The 21481-nt window shown below is 44.6% G+C and overlaps 1 protein-coding gene across 1 annotated transcript in view; it reads right to left on the bottom strand.

Moving 5' to 3' along the window:
- The window catches only part of ZRANB3 (zinc finger RANBP2-type containing 3), a 255035-nt gene that overhangs the window by 229129 nt on the left and 4425 nt on the right, over window positions 1-21481 (bottom strand). The window contains exon 2 of the mRNA XM_075319678.1: window positions 7930-8076. Within this exon, the coding sequence (XP_075175793.1) occupies window positions 7930-8069 (140 nt within the window). The 5' untranslated portion in view covers window positions 8070-8076. The remainder of the gene's footprint in view (window positions 1-7929; window positions 8077-21481) is intronic.

Here is a 21481-nt window from a genome sequence, read left to right on the forward strand (position 1 = left end):
GGCGGATTCCATTAGAATGCGTCATTTGACGGATTACGTTAACGCATCCATCTTTACACAACTGCACATGCCCAGATGTGTAAAGTCAAGGAAAAAAACCTATAACGGACTGCGTTATTTTGTACGATCCGTAGCATCCGTTGTGCCACTATATGCAACGCATCTGTTACATCCGTCACACAACGCAATGCAACGGATCCCGTCCAACGCAAGTGTGAAACTAGCCTTATCCTTTATTAGGATAGGGGATAAGGTGCTGATTGCTGGGGGAGGGGGGAAGAGAGACTGCTGGGATCCCCAGCGATCATGCAATCGGGGCTCTGGAACCCCGAGAACTCCGCTCTATAGCCCTGCCCTGAATGGTGGGGTAGGTGCGCATGCGCAGCCTCCACTCCATTCACTGACTATTGGACTGCCTAGTGCACAATAGTCTCAAACAATGAATGAAGCAGAGGCTAGGCATGCTCACCTCCGCTCCATTCACGGTTTAGGGACTGACAAGTGCACAATAGTCCCATATACAATGAATGAAGCAGAGGCTAGGCATGCTCACCTCCGCTCCATTCACTGACTATTGGACTGCCTAGTGCACAATAGTCTCAAACAATGAATGAAGCAGAGGCTAGGCATGCTCACCTCTGCTCCATTCACGGTTTAGGGACTGACAAGTGCACAATAGTCCCATATACAATGAATGAAGCAGAGGCTAGGCATGTTCACCTCCGCTCCATTCACGGTTTAGGGACTGACAAGTGCACAATAGTCCCATATACAATGAATGAAGCAGAGGCTGGCATGCTCACCTCCGCTCCATTCAGGACAGGGCTGCAAGGCTCCCAGTGGTCTAACACCCAGCAAGTTATCCACTAACTTACAGATAGGGCATAGCTTTGTTTTGTGGGGAATGACCCTTTATTACTATTACTGTGCAATATCAACATTGTCGGCAGCAGATCTACTTACACAGTGAAATGTTCTGCAAAAGATGATGATTTTAATGGTGGCAAGAACAATCTGATCATCCGACGAACAAGCATTTTGCTCGTTTGTTGGATAATTGCCATCATGTTTTAACAAACCGGTGAATGAAGGTTCTAACCAACAAGATAATGGGCTTATTATATAAAAGATATATAAATTTACACAAATTAACTGTCCCCCAGGATGAATCCTCCCCCATATTTTGCTCAAAAAGTGCTGATATTGAACAAGGGTGAGCCTGGTACTATCCTCCTATGGGTGGAAACACTTTCCCGTGGCATCATTGTGCATGCGTTTAACAATTTATAACATTTAAGAAACTTTTTAGGGGAAAATAAAAAGTTTTAGAAAAAAAAAAAAGAAAAACAAAATACTTATGTTATGGTAAAAGTTTAGAAATATCCCCCAACCGGAAGGGTGTGCTGTAGAAATTAAGATCTCCAGAATGCCATCAAATCCTTAATCAATGCCCCCCCCCCCCCATCACCAAATTTGGTGGGATTTTTAAAAACTAAACTCTACTTTTGCAGTTTTTTAATGCAGAATTGGGAAACTCGTTAGATTATATATACTCTCAGAGAATCTATTTAAATTACTTTTGATATATTAATTTAATCTAATGTAAAATAAATAAAAACACTAAGTGAAAAAAAATAAAATAGAAGTATAAAACAAAACAAAACAAAAAAAAACACAACAGCAATGATACGTGCTTTCACTCAGTTATTTATTGTAAAAAGGAACCCTATCCGTAATTAATTATCCAAATCATTAAGGAGATATTCTGCAGAAACACAATGACATTTGCATAATAAAGCGGAGGAAAGAATAAAGGAGGGAGACGGCAGTAACACAGATAAAAACAAACAAAAAAACAAAAAAAAAAACAAAAACACAGGAAAGGCATGAATCTGTCAAAAGAAAATCTCCTTGTAAAGACAATGTACAAATGATATGAGGTTTGCGGCGGGAGCAGAGATACTCGTGTATTTACCGGGAACGCAGAGAATATCAACAATGGGCCGTTCTTAGAAAGCCGGGCGCAATGAATAAAGATGGAGAGGGCAGCGGAGGGGAACCATTACTGAGCCGGAGATGTCAGCCTCGCCTCCCGGATTTTTATGAGAAGTTTCGTTCTTACGTAACGATCAGAGAGGAACCGAGGTGAAAAGCGCAAATTTATGTGAAGTATCAAGAAGCGTTCTCATTATACCCTAAAAGGGACGGTTTAGAGGGGGTCCAAAACGGTTACAAAAAGCTACATTTAAAAAGGTGCCTCAGTTTTAAAAACATTCCGCTCTATCAGGTTGTCATGGCTACATGCAGGAGTTGTGTATCTGTAGATATGAAAGCTTAACCACTCGAGAACCAGGCCTATGTTGGTCACTAAGCCAGAAGAATTATTATTTTTCCTATTTACATTATGACAGTGAGACTTGCTGTTTTTGGGTCTGCGTAGGCTTTTTTTTTTTTTTTTTTATAATGTTAGCATAAAGTTAAATGTATGTTCAATTTTTGCGGACATAAAGCTTTTCTGATGCAGTTTGTATTTATTTAGATTTTTTTTTTTGCATATGGCAAAAGCTGAGGGTCTCCCGATGTCGGTGGTATGAGCGGCTGAGTATTTATATTTTGCTCAAAATTTACGTTTGCAACAATATTGAATTTGCATGCTTGTATTTTGTTAGGGGTATTTTTCTGGGATGGGGATATGACCCACACCCTCCCCATGATATACTATTAATTCCTGGAGAAAGAATGCCTCATCCCCAAGGTAGGATCTCCGTTGAGTGTATAAATTTGCAAGAATAGTGAGAACTCGCACCATCTTGTGACCTAACTTTCCCCCGTGTGTGGGGCTCGTGGCTGTGTTACTCCATACTCCGGAGTCATATTACCCTGCACCCGTCCTCCACATCTTGCTAACTTAACATATAATTTAGTTAAAAAAAAAAATAAAAAAAAAAATTATATTATATATTTTAAAAATTAGATTATGATTATTATTATTATTATTATTATTATTTGCATTTATCTTATCTTCCTTCAGTTGGTGGGGAAAAAACCTGTACTGTAAAAGGGGTTGTCCACTATTTAGACATTCCCTTTCTTATATTCTGTAGTTGTCAAAGTTATTAAAAAATGAGAAAAAAAAATAAAAATAAATGGCTGATATACTCGCAACCCCCGTTTATCTGAGTTTCAACCTAAGGAGGTGAGAGCAAACATTATTAGCGGACACTAATATCATGTGACCATTGAGAGACGCGGTGCTGACATCACTGGAGCGAGGGGAGGGAGGAGAGTATACGTTTTATCACCACCTGGCAATTTTCCATTTTTCTCCCCCTTTATCTTTTTGCTGGTAAAGCCTAAGGGCGTATTTTTTGCTTGACAAGTTTTACTTTTGAAAGAAACCATTAATTTTACCATTTAGAATGTGAAAAAAAAAAAAATTAGTGTGGTGAAATTGAAGAAAAAAAAAAAAGGCAATTCCAGTATTTATTTTTTTTTTTATTTAAAACGTTCACTTTTTGGTAAAACTGACCGGGCTGTATGATTCCCCGGGTCAATACGAGTTCATAGACACTAAACATGGACAGTTTTCAATTTTTTTTTTTTTTTTTAGTGGTGAAGAAAAATGTATAAAATTTGTCCGAAAAATAAAAAAGGCGCTTTTGTTGCCATTTTCCGAGATCCGTAGCATCTGGGACTCAGTGACGGCTTATTTATTTTGCGCCCTGAACTGCCATTGGTACAGATAGCATTTTTGGGTAGATGCGCTGATTTCATCACCGGTAATTGCATTTTATTTCAATAACCGGCGATGAAAAAATAAAAAAATAATTTTGCCATTTTTAATTTCTTCCCCGTATACTGTTTACCGATCAAACTAAATTATTTTATGTTTTGGTTTTTTTTTTCAAATCTGTTTATTTTTAAGTTCATTACAAAACAAACAAACCATAACACCCATTCATATTCACATGTACACGAGTCGAGATACTAAATTCTAAACCCTAAAACTCCCCCTCTTCCCACCTCTTATTTTATGTTTTGATAGATTGGACATTTCTGAAAGCGGAGATACCAAATAGGTCTTTTCTTTTGTTCTGTTTTCAATGGGGTGATTTTAACTTGTGATTAGTGTTGAGCGGACCCGGATCCGCACGGTTTGAGCGCCCGATCCGAGTCCGACCAGTACCCGGGATTCGGAGTGCACGATCCCTCGATCCCTCCCTCCCTCCGGCTCCCTATTGATTTACATGGCTTCGGATTCCAGATCGGATCCGGACTTCGGCGGCAACCCGATCCGGATCCGCCGGACCCGGATTATGACCGATCCGCTCAACTCTACTTGTGATCCCTTGTGCTATACAGAGTGGACAGAGACCAGGAATGACAGTGGGATTCAATTGGCTAACAGCTGCGGGCGGATCTCTTATCTGCCTGCCGCCATTAAAGGCACAAGTCAAGTGATCGGATGAGCCGACTTATGCAGGAAAGATGCAGGCTCAGCATGTGTGCCCGCATCAGAAGGAAGTACACAACCTAAAGCAGGCTTTACATGCTGCGACATCGCTAATGCGAAGTCGTTGGGGGTCACGGAATTTGTGACGCACATCCGGCCGCTGTAGCGATGCCGTTGCGTGTGACACCTATGAGCGATTTTGCATCATCGCAAAAAACGTGCAAAATTGCTCATCGGTGACATGGGGGTCCATTCTCGGATATCGTTGGAGCTGCAGGTACGAAGTAGTTTGTCGCTCCTGCAGCAGCACACATCGCTCTGTGTGACGCCGCAGGAACGAGGAACCTCACCTTACCTGCCGCCGGCCTCAATGCGGAAGGAAGGAGGTGGGCGGGATGTTACGTCCCGCTCATCTCCGTCCCTCCGCTTCTATTGGGCGGCCACTCAGTGACGTCGCATGGACCGCCCCCTTAAAAAAAGAGGCGGTTCGTCGGTCACAGCGACGTCGCAGGGAAGGTAAGTCTGTGTGACGTGTCCGGTCGATGCTGTGCGACACGGGCAGTGATTTGCCCGTGTCGCACAACCGATGGGGGCGGGAACGCACGCTAGCAATATTGGTACCGATATCGCAGCGTGTAAAGTAGCCTTAAGACTAGGGATGAGCAAACCTGAACTTTAAAGTTCGGGACTAGTCTGCCCTCTTTCCGTTGTATCACGCACCTGTGGTCATGATACCATGATTTCTATGAGCCGACATCACCGCCGGCTCATGGAAATCTCGTGCATGCCCGCCACTCATTTCCGCAGTGCCGCTTCGCCTCCTTAGTCGGGTGTACACTCGTCAGCTTCACAAGCACACTGCGCATGATAAAAAAAAGTCGCCTGCGCTTCTGACCATGCATAGAACACATCTAAAGCCGGGAATAAGACGCGTGCATGTGCGAGATTTCCATAAGCCGGCGGTGATATCTGCTCATGCAAATCATGGTATCACGCCCACAGGAAAGAGGGCAGACTAGTCAGGACGAAGCAACGACCTTGCGACTAGTCCCAGAACTTATCAGCATAGGGAAAGCATAAGTTATAAACCCTTTTTTTAATATTATATATATGTTATGTATATTTAACTAGAACTGTATCTGCTGTTCCGAAATGTCCGGCCCGAGGGTGGGTGAGGGCTGCACATACAGTGCCAGGTAAATCACCGGCAGCCACGGCTTGTCTTATAGATTGGGATGCGGCCGCCGGTGATTTGTGTTCTGTACCTTTAATCAGGTTCCTGAGTGAGGTGTGCTTACATACCGCACAGTACGTAACACGAATATCTCTAACACAGGAATCTCATTTGCGTGGCCCTCAAGCTGCACGTGGCCCCTGATTATCGGGTCACATTATGACACACACACACACACACACACACACACACACACACACACACACACACACACACACACACACCCCTCACCTGTCCCCCGGTTCCCTCTTTCCGGCTTCTTGCAGCCCGCAGGCCCCCTAACGATCACGTCCCTATGCCGGGGGCCACAGCCATTAGCGCTTTACTTCAGATGATTTTTGCCACCGCGCAAAGGAACTCTCTGCAGAGCTTCACAAAAGGCTGCCGCCAGCCAATCAGAGGCCAGCATGTGACGTTGTATGACGTCACCTGCTGGCCTCTGATTGGCTAGCGGCTGTCAGTGATTCTTTGCAGAACTTTCCTCTGTGCTACGGCAGCAATCAATCAACTGAAGTAAAGCGCAGATGGCTGTGGCCCCCGGCATAGGTACGCGATCGTTAGGGGGCCGGCGGGCCGCAAGAAGTTCCCTCGAGGACAGGTAAGATGTGTGTGTGTGTGTGTGTGTGTGTGTGTGTAAACGGCATAATGTGGCAGAAATAAAAGGACATTACTACAGGATGGGACATTGCTAAAAGAAGGGGACAAGTATGGGCACAAGAATAGACAAATTACTACAAACTTGACAAGGTCCCTTTTATTGTCTTGACGAATATTGATCCTTAAATATTTAATGTGTGGGGTAAAAAGTAACAAAATCTAACTGGGTACAGCCCGCATGAAAGAGGCATGATCGCCAATCTGTAACAGTTTAAAAAAAAAAAAAAAAAAACAGAAAATCTGCCAAATGTATCTATAAAAGATATTACGAGATCAAGTGTCCCCGACCATAAAAATGATCATGTCATCAGCGTATAACCCAATGGTGTCCGTCCGATCAGGTATAGATATTAAAGGGAACCTTTCAGATGCAATATGCACCGAGCACAACAATCAGTTCTGGGTGCAGATTGCTAATCCCTGCCTAACTGTCCATGTATCTAGTAGCATAGATAAAGAGATCTTTAGAAAAAGTATTTCTACAGGTCTTATCATATGCTAATGAGTGCGGGGACTAGTCATAGGGGTGTTATTCTCTTTGCTAGTCGGCCCCATTAGCATGTTAGCATACTCACAGGGGTGTACTACCATGATAATGAATGTGTAGCGTCAGAGGCATGGTCGCTCTCACCTCTGCTTCCACCATTGGTTTTCGGCTCAGTGCACACGATTAGAACGTCCCCCGACTTCTGGTCATGCGCACTACACTAGTTTCAAGACAGGACGTGTACACCCAGCTTCATAGTGCGCATGACTCAAAGTCCGGGTCTTCTGATCACGCTTACTGACTCAAAATCCAGCGTCGGGGGGGACGGTGGCAACAGAGAGCGGTGAGATCAACCATCTTCTGACGCTGCACATTCATTAGCAGATTAGTATGCCCACAGGGACGTCCTTACATGCTAAGGGGGCCAACTAGCCAAGGGAAGCTGCGCCCTTGCGACTAGCCCCTGGCCTCATTAGCATATCATAAAGGATCTTTAGAAATACTTTTTATAAAGATCCCTTTATCTATCCTACTAGATACAGGGGCGGTTAGGCAGGGATTAGCAATATCAACCCAGAACTGCTCATGGTTCTGCGTGCATTTTGCACCTGACAGGTTCCCTTTAATTGCGTGGAGCGTATTCCAATAACCAAATGCTTCAATAATCAGAACACAAAGCAGGAGAGAGGGGACGGCCCTGACGAGTCCGTCTTTCAAGGATGCAGATGGAAGGTCGTCACCACTCCCTTAGCGGCCACATATAGTATATGCATCCATTTACGGAATTTGGGGCCAAATTCTAATTTTTGAAGCCAGAAACGGCCATTCTACTGCCTTAATTGTTGTCTAGTAAACTCTGAATTATCTCCTCACTATGTTCAAGATCTCATTTTGCAGTCACTGAATAAAACTCTGTTCACACCCAGATGCTAGACTCGCATCTTGATCATGTCTGACCCGAGCACCAGGAATGGTGCGCCATCTTTTCATTACTACAGCAGCGCGCTCCCCGTCATCTGCATAGTGTGAACGAGCCCTAATGTTGATACTAGTCACATATGACCCGGCTTTTACAAGTAAATCGGCCGGCGGTCTTACCTTCCTTGTCTCTGCAGCGCAAACACCACTCCTTCCCTCTGAAAAGGAAGCAGACGCTCTCTCAGTTTTTCGGGAAGGTTTGATAATTTGTCGGCCTCGTCTTGAGCGGAATCTCTCCGTTTATTCCTCGATTTTGCCATTTTTCACCTAAAATTAAACACAAATCAACATAAATAGAAAAAAAAAGGATAAAACATAATCCCATAATTCATTCAAATGAAGCTTAAACGGGTTGTCTCCTCTGCCTCTCGGCATTCTGCGTGCCGGGGCTGGAGCACTCGTGATGATTGACAGTTCGGGCTGGCGCCGTTTCTGAGCCGCTAACCTGACCTATGTCCTCTCCAATGCTACTAGATCCGGCCAACTTCAACGCATATATGGCAAAGAGCTTGTAAGCGCTGTGCTCTTTTCCTGGAAAATCAGCCACTGCTGATAGACTGCAGCGGTGGCCAGTAACCTAGGCAACGAGCAGTACACAATAAAAGAAGGAAAACCCTGTTCTTTTAAATAGGGATTTGCAAAGCTATCCGTTTTTACAAGCACCTAGTAGTTTTACGCTTTCAAGAAATTGAGACAATATAACCGTCACATTGAAAAACTCTGCAACTTTTGGTTTTCAAAATCTCTGAACTCTTAAGGCTAAGTTCACACTTACGTTGTTTTGCATCAGTCACATGCGTCGCTTGACGCATGTGACTGATGCGCTGTACAACGGATGAACAGAATTCTTTGTCGGATTCCGTTGTGTGCGGGGGGCGAAGCCGAGCGGGGCCGTGGCACTGAGGACATCAGTGCTGCGGGGACTGCAGGACGAGTGAGTGTGTGTGTGTGTGTGTGTGTGTGTGTGTGTGTGTGTGTGTGTGTGTGTGTGTGTGTGTGTGTGTGTGTGTGTGTGTGTGTGTGTGTGTGTGTGTGTGTATATATATATACACATGCTGAGAGCGGGAGGGGGCGGAGCCGAGCGGTGAAGTGTCTGGCTCCATGCACAGCCAGGGTAAATATCGGGTAAAAGCAAAGCACTTTTTGCTTGGTTACCCGATATTTATCTTGGTTACCAGCATACACCGCTCAGCGCTGGCTCCCTGCACCCGTAACCAGTGTAAATACCGGGTAACTAACCGAAGCGCGTTGCTTAGTAACCCGATGTTTATCCTGGTTACCTGTGCGGGGAGCCAGAGAGCGCATGGGCAGCAAAATCCAACGGATTCCACTGCACAAAAAACGTTACATGCTGCGTTGCTCCCGCCCGGCGGTCAGTCAAAAAACGACTGACCGCGACGCAGCGGATGCAACGCAGCATCATCAGTCACAATCCGTCGCCAATAGAAGTCTATGGGGAAAAACTGGAATCCTGCAAAATATTTTGCAGGATACCGTAATTCCTCAAGGCGACGGATTGTGACTGATACAAAACAACGGAAGTGTGAACTTAGCCTTAGGCTTCGTTCACACCATGAGCTTTTGGTGTTGCAGAATTTCTGCACCAATTTTTGAAATGAGGTTACTTGCGTTTTTGTCTTTTCTTGGTGCATTGTGGGAATGCAGCCTAGAGCCACATTGCAATTACCAGGGCTACATCAGCCTCGTAACAAATCGCTGCTCTGCTATAGCCGCGTGCTGCATCTCATCTGTAATTATTAGCACATATAACCGGCGATAATTATCTTCTCACGGCCATTGTCCTCCAGGTCCTGGCTCATTAGTAAATCAGCTCATGCCCAGCTCGCTTGGATTAGATAAGTGAAAAATCAATGTCACTGAGAAATAACCGGATATACATAAAACAGTGTAAACAGGAGAGCGACGCTGCCCCCGAGTAATACACGGCAATGCGGAGCGTCCTCCAATACGGAGACGTCACACGCACAGGACACGAGCCCGAAACATAATACACATTGCAATTCACAACTTTAAAAATAATGCATTACTTTTATATATTTACATTCTGAAAATCCCTATTGAAGTCCGTCCATCATACCGGCCTGCGGAGAGCGGCTGTGGACAGGGACTAATTACGGGGTCTGAATGGGTTAGGGTCAGGTCCAATACAGGCAAAAGTTTCATAAACCTTTTAGTTTGTGTTAAAGAACTTCCAGTAATTTGTATATCTAGTGGGTGAAAGGCAGAAAATATATAATATATATATTTATTTTTTTGCATTGTGTTTTATCAACAGTTTCAAAATATTAACTACAGTTCCAAAGTTGAGGGTCACTTAGATATTTTCTTATATTTGAAAGAAAAGCACATTTTTTATTTTTTTTTCAATGACCCTAACATTAAATTAAACAGAAATTCCCTCTATACATGGTTAATGTTGTAAATGACTAGTGTAGCTGCAAACGTCTGGTTTTTAATGCGATATCTACATAGGTGTATAGAGGCCCATTTCCAACAACCACCACTCCAGTGTTCTAATGGTACATTGTGTTTGCTGTGTTAGAAGGCTAATGGATGTATAGAAATCCATTGAAAACCCGTGTGCAAGTATCTTAGCACAGCTGAAAACAGTTTTTCTGATTAGAGAAGCTATAAAACTGACCTTCCTTTGAGCTAGTTGAGAATCTGGAGCATTACATTTGTTGGTTCCATTCAACTCACCAAAATGGCCAGAAAAAGAGAACTTTCATGTGAAACTCGACAGTCTATTCTTGTTCTTAGAAATAAAGGATATTCCATGCGAGAAATTGTCTAGAAACTGAAGATTTCCTACAGCGGTGTGTACTACTCCCTTCAGAGGAGAGCACAAACAGGCTCTAACCAGAGTAGAAGAGAAGTGGGAGGCCGCGCTGCACAACTGAGCAACAATATAGTACATTACAGTCTCTAGTGTGAGAAATCCACGCCTCACAGGTCCCCAACTGGCAGCTTCATTACATAGTACCCACAAAACGAAACGCCAGTGTCACCGTCTACAGTGAAGAGGCGACTCCGGGATGCCGGCCTTCAGGGCAGAGTGGCAAAGAAAAAGCCATATCTGAGACTGGCTAATAAAAGAAAAAGATTAATATGGGCAAAAGAACACAGACATTAAACAGAGGGAGAATGGAAAAAAGTGTTATGGACAGACAAATCGAAGTTTGAGGTGTTTGGATCACACAGAAGAACATTTGTGAGACGCAGAATAACGGAAAAGATGCTGGAAGAGTGCCTGACGCCATCTGTCAAGCATAGTGGAGGTAATGTGATGGTCTGGGGTTGCTTTGGTGCTGGTAAAGTGGGAGATTTGTACAAGGTAATAGGGATTTTGAATAAGGAAGACTATCACTCCATTTTGCAACGCCGTGCCATACCCTGTGGACAGTGCTTGATTACAGCCAATTTCATCCTACAACAGGACAATGCCCCAAAGCCACCTCCAAATTTTGCATGAACTATTTAGGGAAGAAGCCGGCAGCTGGTATCTATCTGTAATGGAGGGGCCAGCCCAGTCACCAGATGTCAACCCTATAGAGCTGTTGTGGGAGCAGCAAAAAGTGACCATCAAACCAATCTACCTTGTGGAGGGGGGGGGGGGGGAAGTATGGGGTGAAATATCTCCAGATTATCTCCGCAAATTAACAGCTAGAATGCCAAAGGTCTGCAAAGCCGGAATTGCTGCAAAGGAGCATTCTGTGCCGAAAGCAAAAAGTGTGAAGAGAAAATTATTATTTCATGTAAAAATCATTATTTCTGACCTCGTCACTGTCTGGACGATAATCTCTATGCATTATGCAACTCATTTATAAATAAAAGTAGGATTTTTCATGGAAAAGACAAAATTGTCCGAATGACCCCAAACTTTTGAACTGTAGTGTATATTTCTTATTTTATTTTTCAGGAGTAATGTGCAAAAGAAGTAACACTGTTTTTGATTGATTTATTTTCTACATTAATCTTTAATGAAATGTTTTGGATTTTTTCATCATAGTTAATATTGCAATGGGTTTTCCTATTTTGTATCAGTCACCGATACATTTGTATTCGCTCAAGTGAACGGCATGGCGGTAGTTTGGAATGGTGCTGGCAGCGTCGTGTTATTTTTCCTTTATTCTATATAGGTCTTGGATATTTTGCTTGTTTTGTTTTTTTTAGTCAGAGCAGGGGGCAGGTTACGAGCTCAGTGCAGGCACCAAAGTTGGTCCTTACATGCCAACCGGACCACTCGGCTTCTTGAAGTATCTTTCTAATTGGAGGTGTTTGCTAATATGATTTTGGAGATAGGAACATCCCTTTAATGGAGTGTTAGTGTGGCACCCCTGAGGCTTCAGTCGCCACAGGGTACTTAAGGTGCGGTACTCATCATGGATCTAGAGGAGGCCGGTACCGATGCCACCACACACCAATTCACACACACAACTAGGTTCGCCTCCCCACTGGGGACCGGCTAGGGTTGGGTCTTAAGGCAGTCACCAAATATGGGGGGCTGACACCGACTAATGACAGGGAACCGAGGGAGGAACAGCCACCAGGGGGAGTTAGGAGCAACACAATAGTTAGGAGTTCTCCAGGAGGAGAGGAAGAAAGCAGTCGGGTTTTACCAGTGGCTCTGGTGGGACACCGGAGTTGATACGGTCGCCGAAGGGAGAGCTTCATTGCTCCCTCGGGACCAGCGCAGTGCAGGGTGCAGAATCCTAGGGTGGATTAAACTTCAGGTTGTCCACCAATATCTGCAGGCCAGGGGGATTACATGTCTCTCCAGCCACCACAGTTCCCGGAGCATAGTGCTAGATAGGGTCCGGAGTCGAGAACTAAGTCCGGCCCCACCACGGAGCCGCGAAACCTGCATACGGGACGGGAGCAAACACTTTTCAAGAACCGGGGTCCCCAAGAAGCTTCAGGCCACGGGGATGCACCTCTAGAGGCGCAAGGAGGAAGAGCCCACCGTCCACTGTACCGGTTCTGCCCTCCAATGGATCTGGGATCGACTGGGGCCTATCACAGCGGTGACCGGCATCTCCTGGGTATACCAGGACTGTGAGTAAAGAGACCTTGAACCCGCAGAGACTGTCTCCGCCTGCCCTTGCCAGTGCCCCGCACTTCGGCGCCCGCTATTACTACTCCACTCATCATCCTCCCTGGGGCCCGCTACACCTGTGGGGAGCAGAAACATCTTAGCTGCTACGACCATCCGCCCCGGAGGACAGCGACAGCGGTTAATTCACTAGCCGCATACTGCAGGTGGCGTCACAAAATTAACCTCAACCATTATCATCCCCCCACCTTCTTTATTGTACACCTTGGGGCCACGAAACCGGGCAAAAGGGCCACCTCGTGCCATACCCAGACCCGACATCACCAGGCCTAGCGACGAGTAAAGTTAACCCCTTGCCCCGTGGGTGCTACATTAGCATCTGAGACATACGGAGCCAGTGGCAACAGTACATGATAAACCTGGGCAAATAAAAGAGCCCTTTGCACTGCCATATTTCCATTGCTCCCTCGGGACCGGCGCAGTGCAGGGTGCAGAATCCTAGGGTGGATTAACCCCTTAACGACCGTGGGCAGTAAAATTACGTCCTAGCGGTCATAACCTTACTGCCCGCGGTCTGCTGGCAGCATCATGCTGCGATCGGAACACATCTCAGCTGATTTTCACAGCTGAGATGTGTGCCTGCTAGGCACGAGCAGAATCGTTATCTGCTCGTGCCGTTTAACCCCTTATATGGCGCTGTCAATATGTGATAGCGCCATTATAAGTGCGATCGCGGTAAAATTTTACTTACCGCCCGATAGCGGAAGTCACGTGACGCAATCACGTGACTCCAGATAGTTGTCATGGTAGCACAGGGTCATGTGATGACTCCTGTACTACACCTGACTTGCTTTCACTTTCGCTGTGCCAGCGGCACAGCAAAAGAGAAAGAGAGCGTATCTGCTGTTTACAGCCTTGTAGCTGTGATCAGCAGATACTGCAGAGCGATCGGAATGATGTTCGAAATAGCCCCCTAGGGGGACTAGTAAAGTAAAAAAAAAAAAAAAATTAAAAAAAAAACCTAAAAAGTTCAAATCACCCCCCATTCGCCCCATTGAAAATTAAAGGGTTAAAAAAATAAAAAATACACACATTTGGTATCGCCGCGTTCAGAAACGCCCGATCAAAATATAAAATCAATTAATCTGATCAGTATACGGCGTAACGGCAAAAAAATTCCAAACACCAAAACGATGTTTTTTTGTCGCCACAACTTTTGCGCAAAATGCAATAAGAGGCGATCAAAACGTAGCATCTGCGCAAAAATTGTACCGTTAAAAACGTCAGCTCGAGACGCAAAAAATAAGCAGTCACTGAGCCATAGATCCCAAAACATGAGAACGCTACGGGTCACGGAATATGGCTTAAAACGTGCGCCACTTTTTTCAGACAAACCTCCGATTTTTTTTTAACCCCTTATATAAAAGTAAACCTATACATGTTTGGTGTCTACGAACTCGCACTGACCTGAGGCATCACACCCACACATCAGTTTTACCATATAGTGAACACAGTGAATAAAATCTCAAAAACCATAGTGCTATTGCACTTTTTTTGCAATTTTTCTGCATTTGGAATTTTTTTGCCATTTTCCAGTACACTATATGGTAAAACTGAGGGTTTCATTTAAAAGTACAGCTCGTTCCGCAAAAAATGAGCCCTCACATGACCATATTGACTGAAAAATAAAAAAGTTACGTCTCTCAGAAAAAGAACGGCGAAAAAAAAAACCGGAAAGCGAAAAATCGGTCGGTCGTGAAGGGGTTAAACTTCAGGTTGTAGGTTGTCCACCAATATCTGCAGGCCAGGGGGATTACATGTCTCTCCGGCCACCACAGTTCCCGGAGCACAGTGCTAGATAGGGTCCGGAGTCGTGAACTAAGTCCGGCCCCACCACGGACCCGCGGCACCTGCATACGGGACGGGAGCAAACACTTTTCAAGAACCGGGTCCCCAAGAATCTTCAGGCCACAGGGACATACCTATTACATGATACACCTGGGAAAATAAAAGAGCCCTTTGCACTGTCACATTTCCATACAAACAAGTAAGCTGCTGTACATCCAGCACCCGAGTCTACCAGCCACTGCATCCTTTAATCTAACCCTTAAGACGCCATTGTCATTTTTGATAACGGCATCTAAGCGGTTGGAAATGGGGTACAGGTGGAATGATGAAGGCAGCCAGGGGGCTACTGAAGACCCCATTATCTGCCATGTTTATATTCAGTCCCTGGGCTGCATAGGAGAACAGTAAAAAAAAAAATACACTCCCAATATATACACTCCGAGCATTCATGTCTCCTATGGAGTGTAACAACAAATGTTAAAATATGTAAAAATAAGTATAAATATAAAAATTTAAAAAAAAAAAACCTTTTCCCAAAAACTTATTAAAATCTGAAGAAATAAAAAACATTTGGTATCACTGTGCGCAAGTTTCAGAGCAAAATATATTACATAAATATATTAAAAAATAAATTAAAAAATAAATAAAATTAAAAAAAAAAAACAACTATCACCCTGTTCATTGGAATGGGCCAGATGGAGACGAAAAAAAACCGTGGATGTGAGGAAAGCTGGTAGGTCAGAATTGTGCTGTGAACAGGCCCCAAGAGCTGCATTCTTCCATTGTGACATCACACGGCACCTACAGGGCGCAGCTGCCCATGCGCCCACAGCTGTGGCCGGAGGGGCGACTGCCACATGAGCAGTTTTCCATTGGCATCGCCTCTCCGGAGCTGATCCATTCAGAAATAGCTGCGTTCTCGCCACCTCTCTATTCACAACATTACGAGTGAATATATTTCCGCTTGAGGAAAATAAATTGGCCTCTTGAGGGATTGTTTTGTGAGAGATGAATCCATCTTTTCACGATTCTCTCCCCAAACGAAAGTCAAGGAGGAACTGGAAGATGAATTCTAAAACGCACATTATAATCAAGCGCTGCTCATTATCATAGGTAGAAAGACGCGTTTAATAGCTCATAACCCCCGACGGAATATACCGGGGGCCGTCCTCCCGCAATGACTGCTAAAAATACTTCATTAAACCTCGGAGCTGAACCGGAATCTATTCCCGTCACATCTCACTGACACATGATGACGAGAACATGACATTTAACTTAGTGATTGCATTAACCTCTGCTGTGCCGGAGCAATGCACAAAGGTGAGGATACGGGAGCCGGACACAGGCGCCACCGCCGCAGGGATCATGGCCTACAATGTGTCTGCAAGAGAGATAGAAAGAAACTACAGAATGCATGAAGACATGAGGATCAGCGCTGAGAGCTGGACTAATCTGATATCAATGGCTCATCATACAGATACCGAGAAACATGCTGCATTATACTCCAGAGCTGCACTCACTATTCTGCTGGTGCAGTCACTGTGTAAATACATTACATTACTGATCCTGTACTGATCCTGTATTATACTCCAGAGCTGCACTCACTATTCTGCTGGTGGAGTCACTGTGTACATACATTACATTACTGTTCCTGTACTGATCCTGAGTTACCTCCTGTGTTATACTCCAGAGCTGCACTCACTATTCTGCTGGTGGAGTCACTGTGTACATACATTACATTACTGTTCCTTTACTGATCCTGAGTTACCTCCTGTGTTATACTCCAGAGCTGCACTCACTATTCTGCTGGTGCAGTCATTGTGTACATACATTACTGTTCCTGTACTGATCCTGAGTTACATCCTGAATTATACATCAGAGCTGCAATCACTGTTCTGCTGGTGAAGTCACTGGATATAACTCAGAATCAATAGAGAATAAGTAATGTAATGTATGTACACAGTGACTACACCAGCAGAATAGTGAATGCAGCTCTGGAGTATCATATAGGATGTAATTCAGGGTCAGTAGAGAATAAGTAATGTAATATATGTACACAATGGTGACTACACCAGCAGAATAGTGAGTGCAGCTCTGGAGTATAATACAGGAGGTAACTCGGGATCAGTACAGGATAAGTAATGTAATGTATGTACACAGTAACTGCACCAGCAGAATAGTGAGTGCAGCTCTGGAATATAATACAGGAGGTAACTCAGGATCAGTAATGTAATGTATGTGCACAGTGACTGCAGCAGCAGGATAGTGAGTGCAGCTCTGGAGTATAATACAGGAGGTAACTCGGGATCAGTACAGGATCAGTAATGTAATGTATGTACACAGTGACTGCACCAGCAGGATAGTGAGTGCAGCTCTGGAATATAATACAGGAGGTAACTCAGGATCAGTACAGGATCAGTAATGTAATGTATGTGCACAGTGACTGCAGCAGCAGAATAGTGAGTGCAGCTCTGGAGTATAATACAGGAGGTAACTCAGGATCAGTAATGTGATTAGCCTTTATCTCAGTTATTTATGTAAGCTGTATTTCCAGTATTTCTGTAGACTGCTCTTTTACTGCACTTTTATTTTTTAATGACAATTATGACAATATCGGCAGCATATGGAGGAGACAATATATTTAAACTAGAAACCTGCTACTGAACATAAAGCTGCGCTCCCGCCTACGGCTGTCAGAGAGCGGGAAGATGAGCCAAGTGAGAAGGTAACGTATCCAACCGGTGATCAGATGATGGATAACAGCCAGATACAATGTAACAACACAAGCTGCTACCCAACACCAAGCCCCCAAACCCAGGACTGTAGGGGGATGCTGTGTGCGCTGGATAATAAAGGAGGACCTGCTGATGTGTCAGCCCCCCATAATATTCATGTGACCTATACATCACCTTTCGTTTCCATTCTTCATTAATTATTTTCAAGGTCAGTGACCTGTCCGTGAGTGGAAACATTTCACTTTGCATCCAAAAGTGCAAAAATTGCAGAGATGTTTCAACCCAGCCTTGCACCCGCCCGTTGGGGTACACTCATAATCACCGAGTCTTAAAAGATTAAGGCGCTTCACAAAGACGCTGCAGTGTCTATGTACAGCGGCATTTAAAAGTTTGGGCACCCCTGGCCAAAATTACTGTTATTGTGAACAGTTAAGCAAGTTGAAATGATCTCTAAACAGGCAAAGTTAAAGATGACATCTCCTTTGTATTCTGGGGGAAAAAAAATCTTTTACATTTTAAAATAAACAAAATAGAAAAATGGGTTGATGAAAAGTTTGGGCACCCTGCATGGTTAGTACCTTGTAGCGCCCCATTTGGCAAGTATTACAGCTTGTAAACACTTTTTATAGCAGCCAAGAGTCTTTCAATTCTTGCTCCAGAAATTTTCATCCATTCTTCCTTGGAGACGTCTTCCAGTTCTGTGAGATTCCTGGCTCGTCTTGCATGCACTGCTCTTCCTTGGAGATGTCCTCCAGTTCTGAGATTCCTGGCTCACCTTCCATGCACTGCTCTTCCTTGGAGATGTCCTCCAGTTCTGAGATTCCTGGCTCACCTTCCATGCACTGCTCTTCCTTGGAGAAGTCTTCCAGTTCTGTGAGATTCCTGGCTTGTCTTGCATGCACTGCTCTTCCTTGGAGATGTTTTCCAGTTCTGTGAGATTCCTGGCTCATCTTGCATGCACTGCTCTTCCTCGGAGATGTCTTCCAGTTCTGTGAGATTCCTGGCTCATATTGCATGCACTGCTCTTCCTCGGAGATCTCTTCCAGTTCTGTGAGATTCCTGGCTCACCTTCCATGCACTGCTCTTCCTTGGAGAAGTCTTCCAGTTCTGTGAGATTCCTGGCTTGTCTTGCATGCACTGCTCTTCCTTGGAGAGGTCTTCCAGTTCTGTGAGATTCCCGGCTTGTCTTGCATGCACTGCTCTTCCTTGGAGATGTTTTCCAGTTCTGTGAGATTCCTGGCTCATCTTGCATGCACTGCTCTTCCTCGGAGATGTCTTCCAGTTCTGTGAGATTCCTGGCTCGTCTTGCATGCCCTTCTCTTCCTTGGAGATGTTTTCCAGTTCTGTGAGATTCCCGGCTTGTCTTGCATGCCCTTCTCTTCCTTGGAGATGTTTTCCAGTTCTGTGAGATTCCCGGCTTGTCTTGCATGCACTGCTCTTCCTTGGAGATGTTTTCCAGTTCTGTGAGATTCCTGGCTCATCTTGCATGCACTGCTCTTCCTCGGAGATGTCTTCCAGTTCTGTGAGATTCCTGGCTCGTCTTGCATGCCCTTCTCTTCCTTGGAGATGTTTTCCAGTTCTGTGAGATTCCCGGCTTGTCTTGCATGCCCTTCTCTTCCTTCGAGATGTCTTCCAGTTCTGTGAGATTCCTGGCTCATCTTGCATGCACTGCTCTTCCTCGGAGATGTCTTCCAGTTCTGTGAGATTCCTGGCTCATATTGCATGCACTGCTCTTCCTCGGAGATCTCTTCCAGTTCTGTGAGATTCCTGGCTCACCTTGCATGCACTGCTCTTCCTTGGAGATCTCTTCCAGTTCTGTGAGATTCCTGGCTCACCTTGCATGCACTGCTCTTCCTTGGAGATGTCTTCCAGTTCAGTGAGATTCCCGGCTCGTCTTGCATGCACTGCTCTTCTTTGGAGACGTCTTCCAGTTCTGTGAGATTCCTGGCTCATCTTGCATTCACGGCTCTTTTGAGTTCTAGCCACAGAGTTTCAATGATGCTCAGATCAGGCAACCAAGGGCCAAAACCTTCAGATTGCGCCTTTTGAGGTCGTCTATTGTGGATTTTGATGTGTGTTTAGGATCATTATCTGTAGAAGGCATCCTCTTTTCTCCCCTTTTCAACTTCAGCTTTTTTTTACAGATGGTGTTCTGTTTGCATGAAGAATTTATTGAAATTTCATTGATTCCATTCTTCCCTCTACCTGTGATGTGTTCCCTAAGCCATTGGCTGCAACACAGACACAGAGCATGATTGATCCCCCCCCCATACTTAATGGTTGGCAAGATCTTTTCCAGAAATTCTGTGCCTTTTTTTCTCCACCCATATGTTTGATCATTCTGGCCATAAAGTTCTATTTCACCCTCATTGGTCCACAGAACTTGTTTCCAAAATAAATCAAGCTTGTTTAGATGTTCATTTGCAGACTTCTGACCCTGATTTTTTTTTAGTGAGCACACAGGAGAGGTTTTCTTCTGATGACTCTTCCATGAAGGCCATACTTGTGCAGGGGTCTCTGAACAGCAGAACAATGCACCACAACTCCAGAGTCTGCTAAATCCTCCTGAAGGTCTTTTGCAGTCAGGCAGGGATTCTCTGATTTGTCTCTCTAGCAATCCTCAGAGCAGCTCTCACAGAAATTCTGCTTTTTCTTCCAGACTTTATTTTGATCTCCACTGTTCCTGGTAACTTCCATTTCTTAATTACCGTACATTTCAAATTGAGGAAAGGGCAACTTGAAAACACTTTTCTATCTACTTATACCCGTCTCCTGCTTTGTGGGCCTCCACCATTTAAATTATAAATAGCCGCTGTTATTTACCTCCAGCATTTTAATTTTCAGAGTGCTAGGCAGCTGCTTAGAAGAACCTATGGCTGCTGATTTTTGGCACAAGGTTAGAGGAGGCTGGATTTTTATAAGGCTGTGAAATTTGCATCACCCGGCCTTTCCTAACCATGATAGTGACCAAGCCATCAGCCTAACAGGCTACTTAAGGTCTGAAACCTTGGTCAAAGTTATCTGAGCACACAAATCTCCAAGGGTGCCCAAACTTTTGCATCGACCAATGTTCCATTTTGCAATTTTTCAAATGTAAAAGATGAAAATATATTTTTTGGCCTAAAAGTACAAAGGAAATGTGTTCACAACAATATTCATTTTGACCAGGGGGACCAAACTTTTAAATGCCCTTGTAGATGATAAACCGCTTCCGGCATTGTTTGGCAGTAAGATCTTCATCCGCCTGATGTCTCCGGTGAGTAACCTCAACACATAACCGAACCCAGAGCAGCCCGAGCAACGACACTGATCCAGGGTAAAGGTTTTATTACACTCACAAAATATTACTTTAATAAAACCCCAAAGAAAAGAAAATAATTAAGCATGCACGGAACATCAGTCCCTGCTCAGCACGGGGTTTCGCCTCACGGCTTTTTCAAGGGTTGCATGTCTGGGACACCCTATGTTCAGTTATGCCAGTTATGTTTTGAGGTGACTCACACCTGAGACATTGGGAGGATGAAGATCTTCCTGCTTACAACTGTACCAGTTTTTCATCTACGCACCGACACAAGTGTTGTGAGGAAGAAGAAGAAACCAGGAGGATAAATGAAGGAGCCTAAAGGATAGTGGATGCGGTAATAGGCATTTTATTTCGATTTTTTTTCTCACTGTAGGTAAGCAGAGGTCAAATTACAGACAAGCAGCAGAGATCTTGAAATGTTACCGCCACTCTGTGCCCACTCTTCCAACACAGGGGGATCTCTTCACCCCTGTGCCTCCCGACACCCCCGTCCCTGTGCCCCCTCTTCCAGACTCCCCTGTCCCTTCACCCCTCCTGCCAACAACCCAGTCATAAGCAAAAATTACCATTCACTGACAACCAGCAGAGGTCTTGGAATGTCACACACTGTATGTTTGGTCATACGTCCCCTCTCCTGACATTCTACAGTCGTTGCCACCATCCCTGTCACTTCACCCCCCTCCATAAACATGCCCATCCCTGCACCCCCTT

Source organism: Anomaloglossus baeobatrachus, chromosome 7 (genome assembly GCF_048569485.1).
Source record: "Anomaloglossus baeobatrachus isolate aAnoBae1 chromosome 7, aAnoBae1.hap1, whole genome shotgun sequence".
Lineage (NCBI taxonomy): Eukaryota > Metazoa > Chordata > Amphibia > Anura > Aromobatidae > Anomaloglossus > Anomaloglossus baeobatrachus.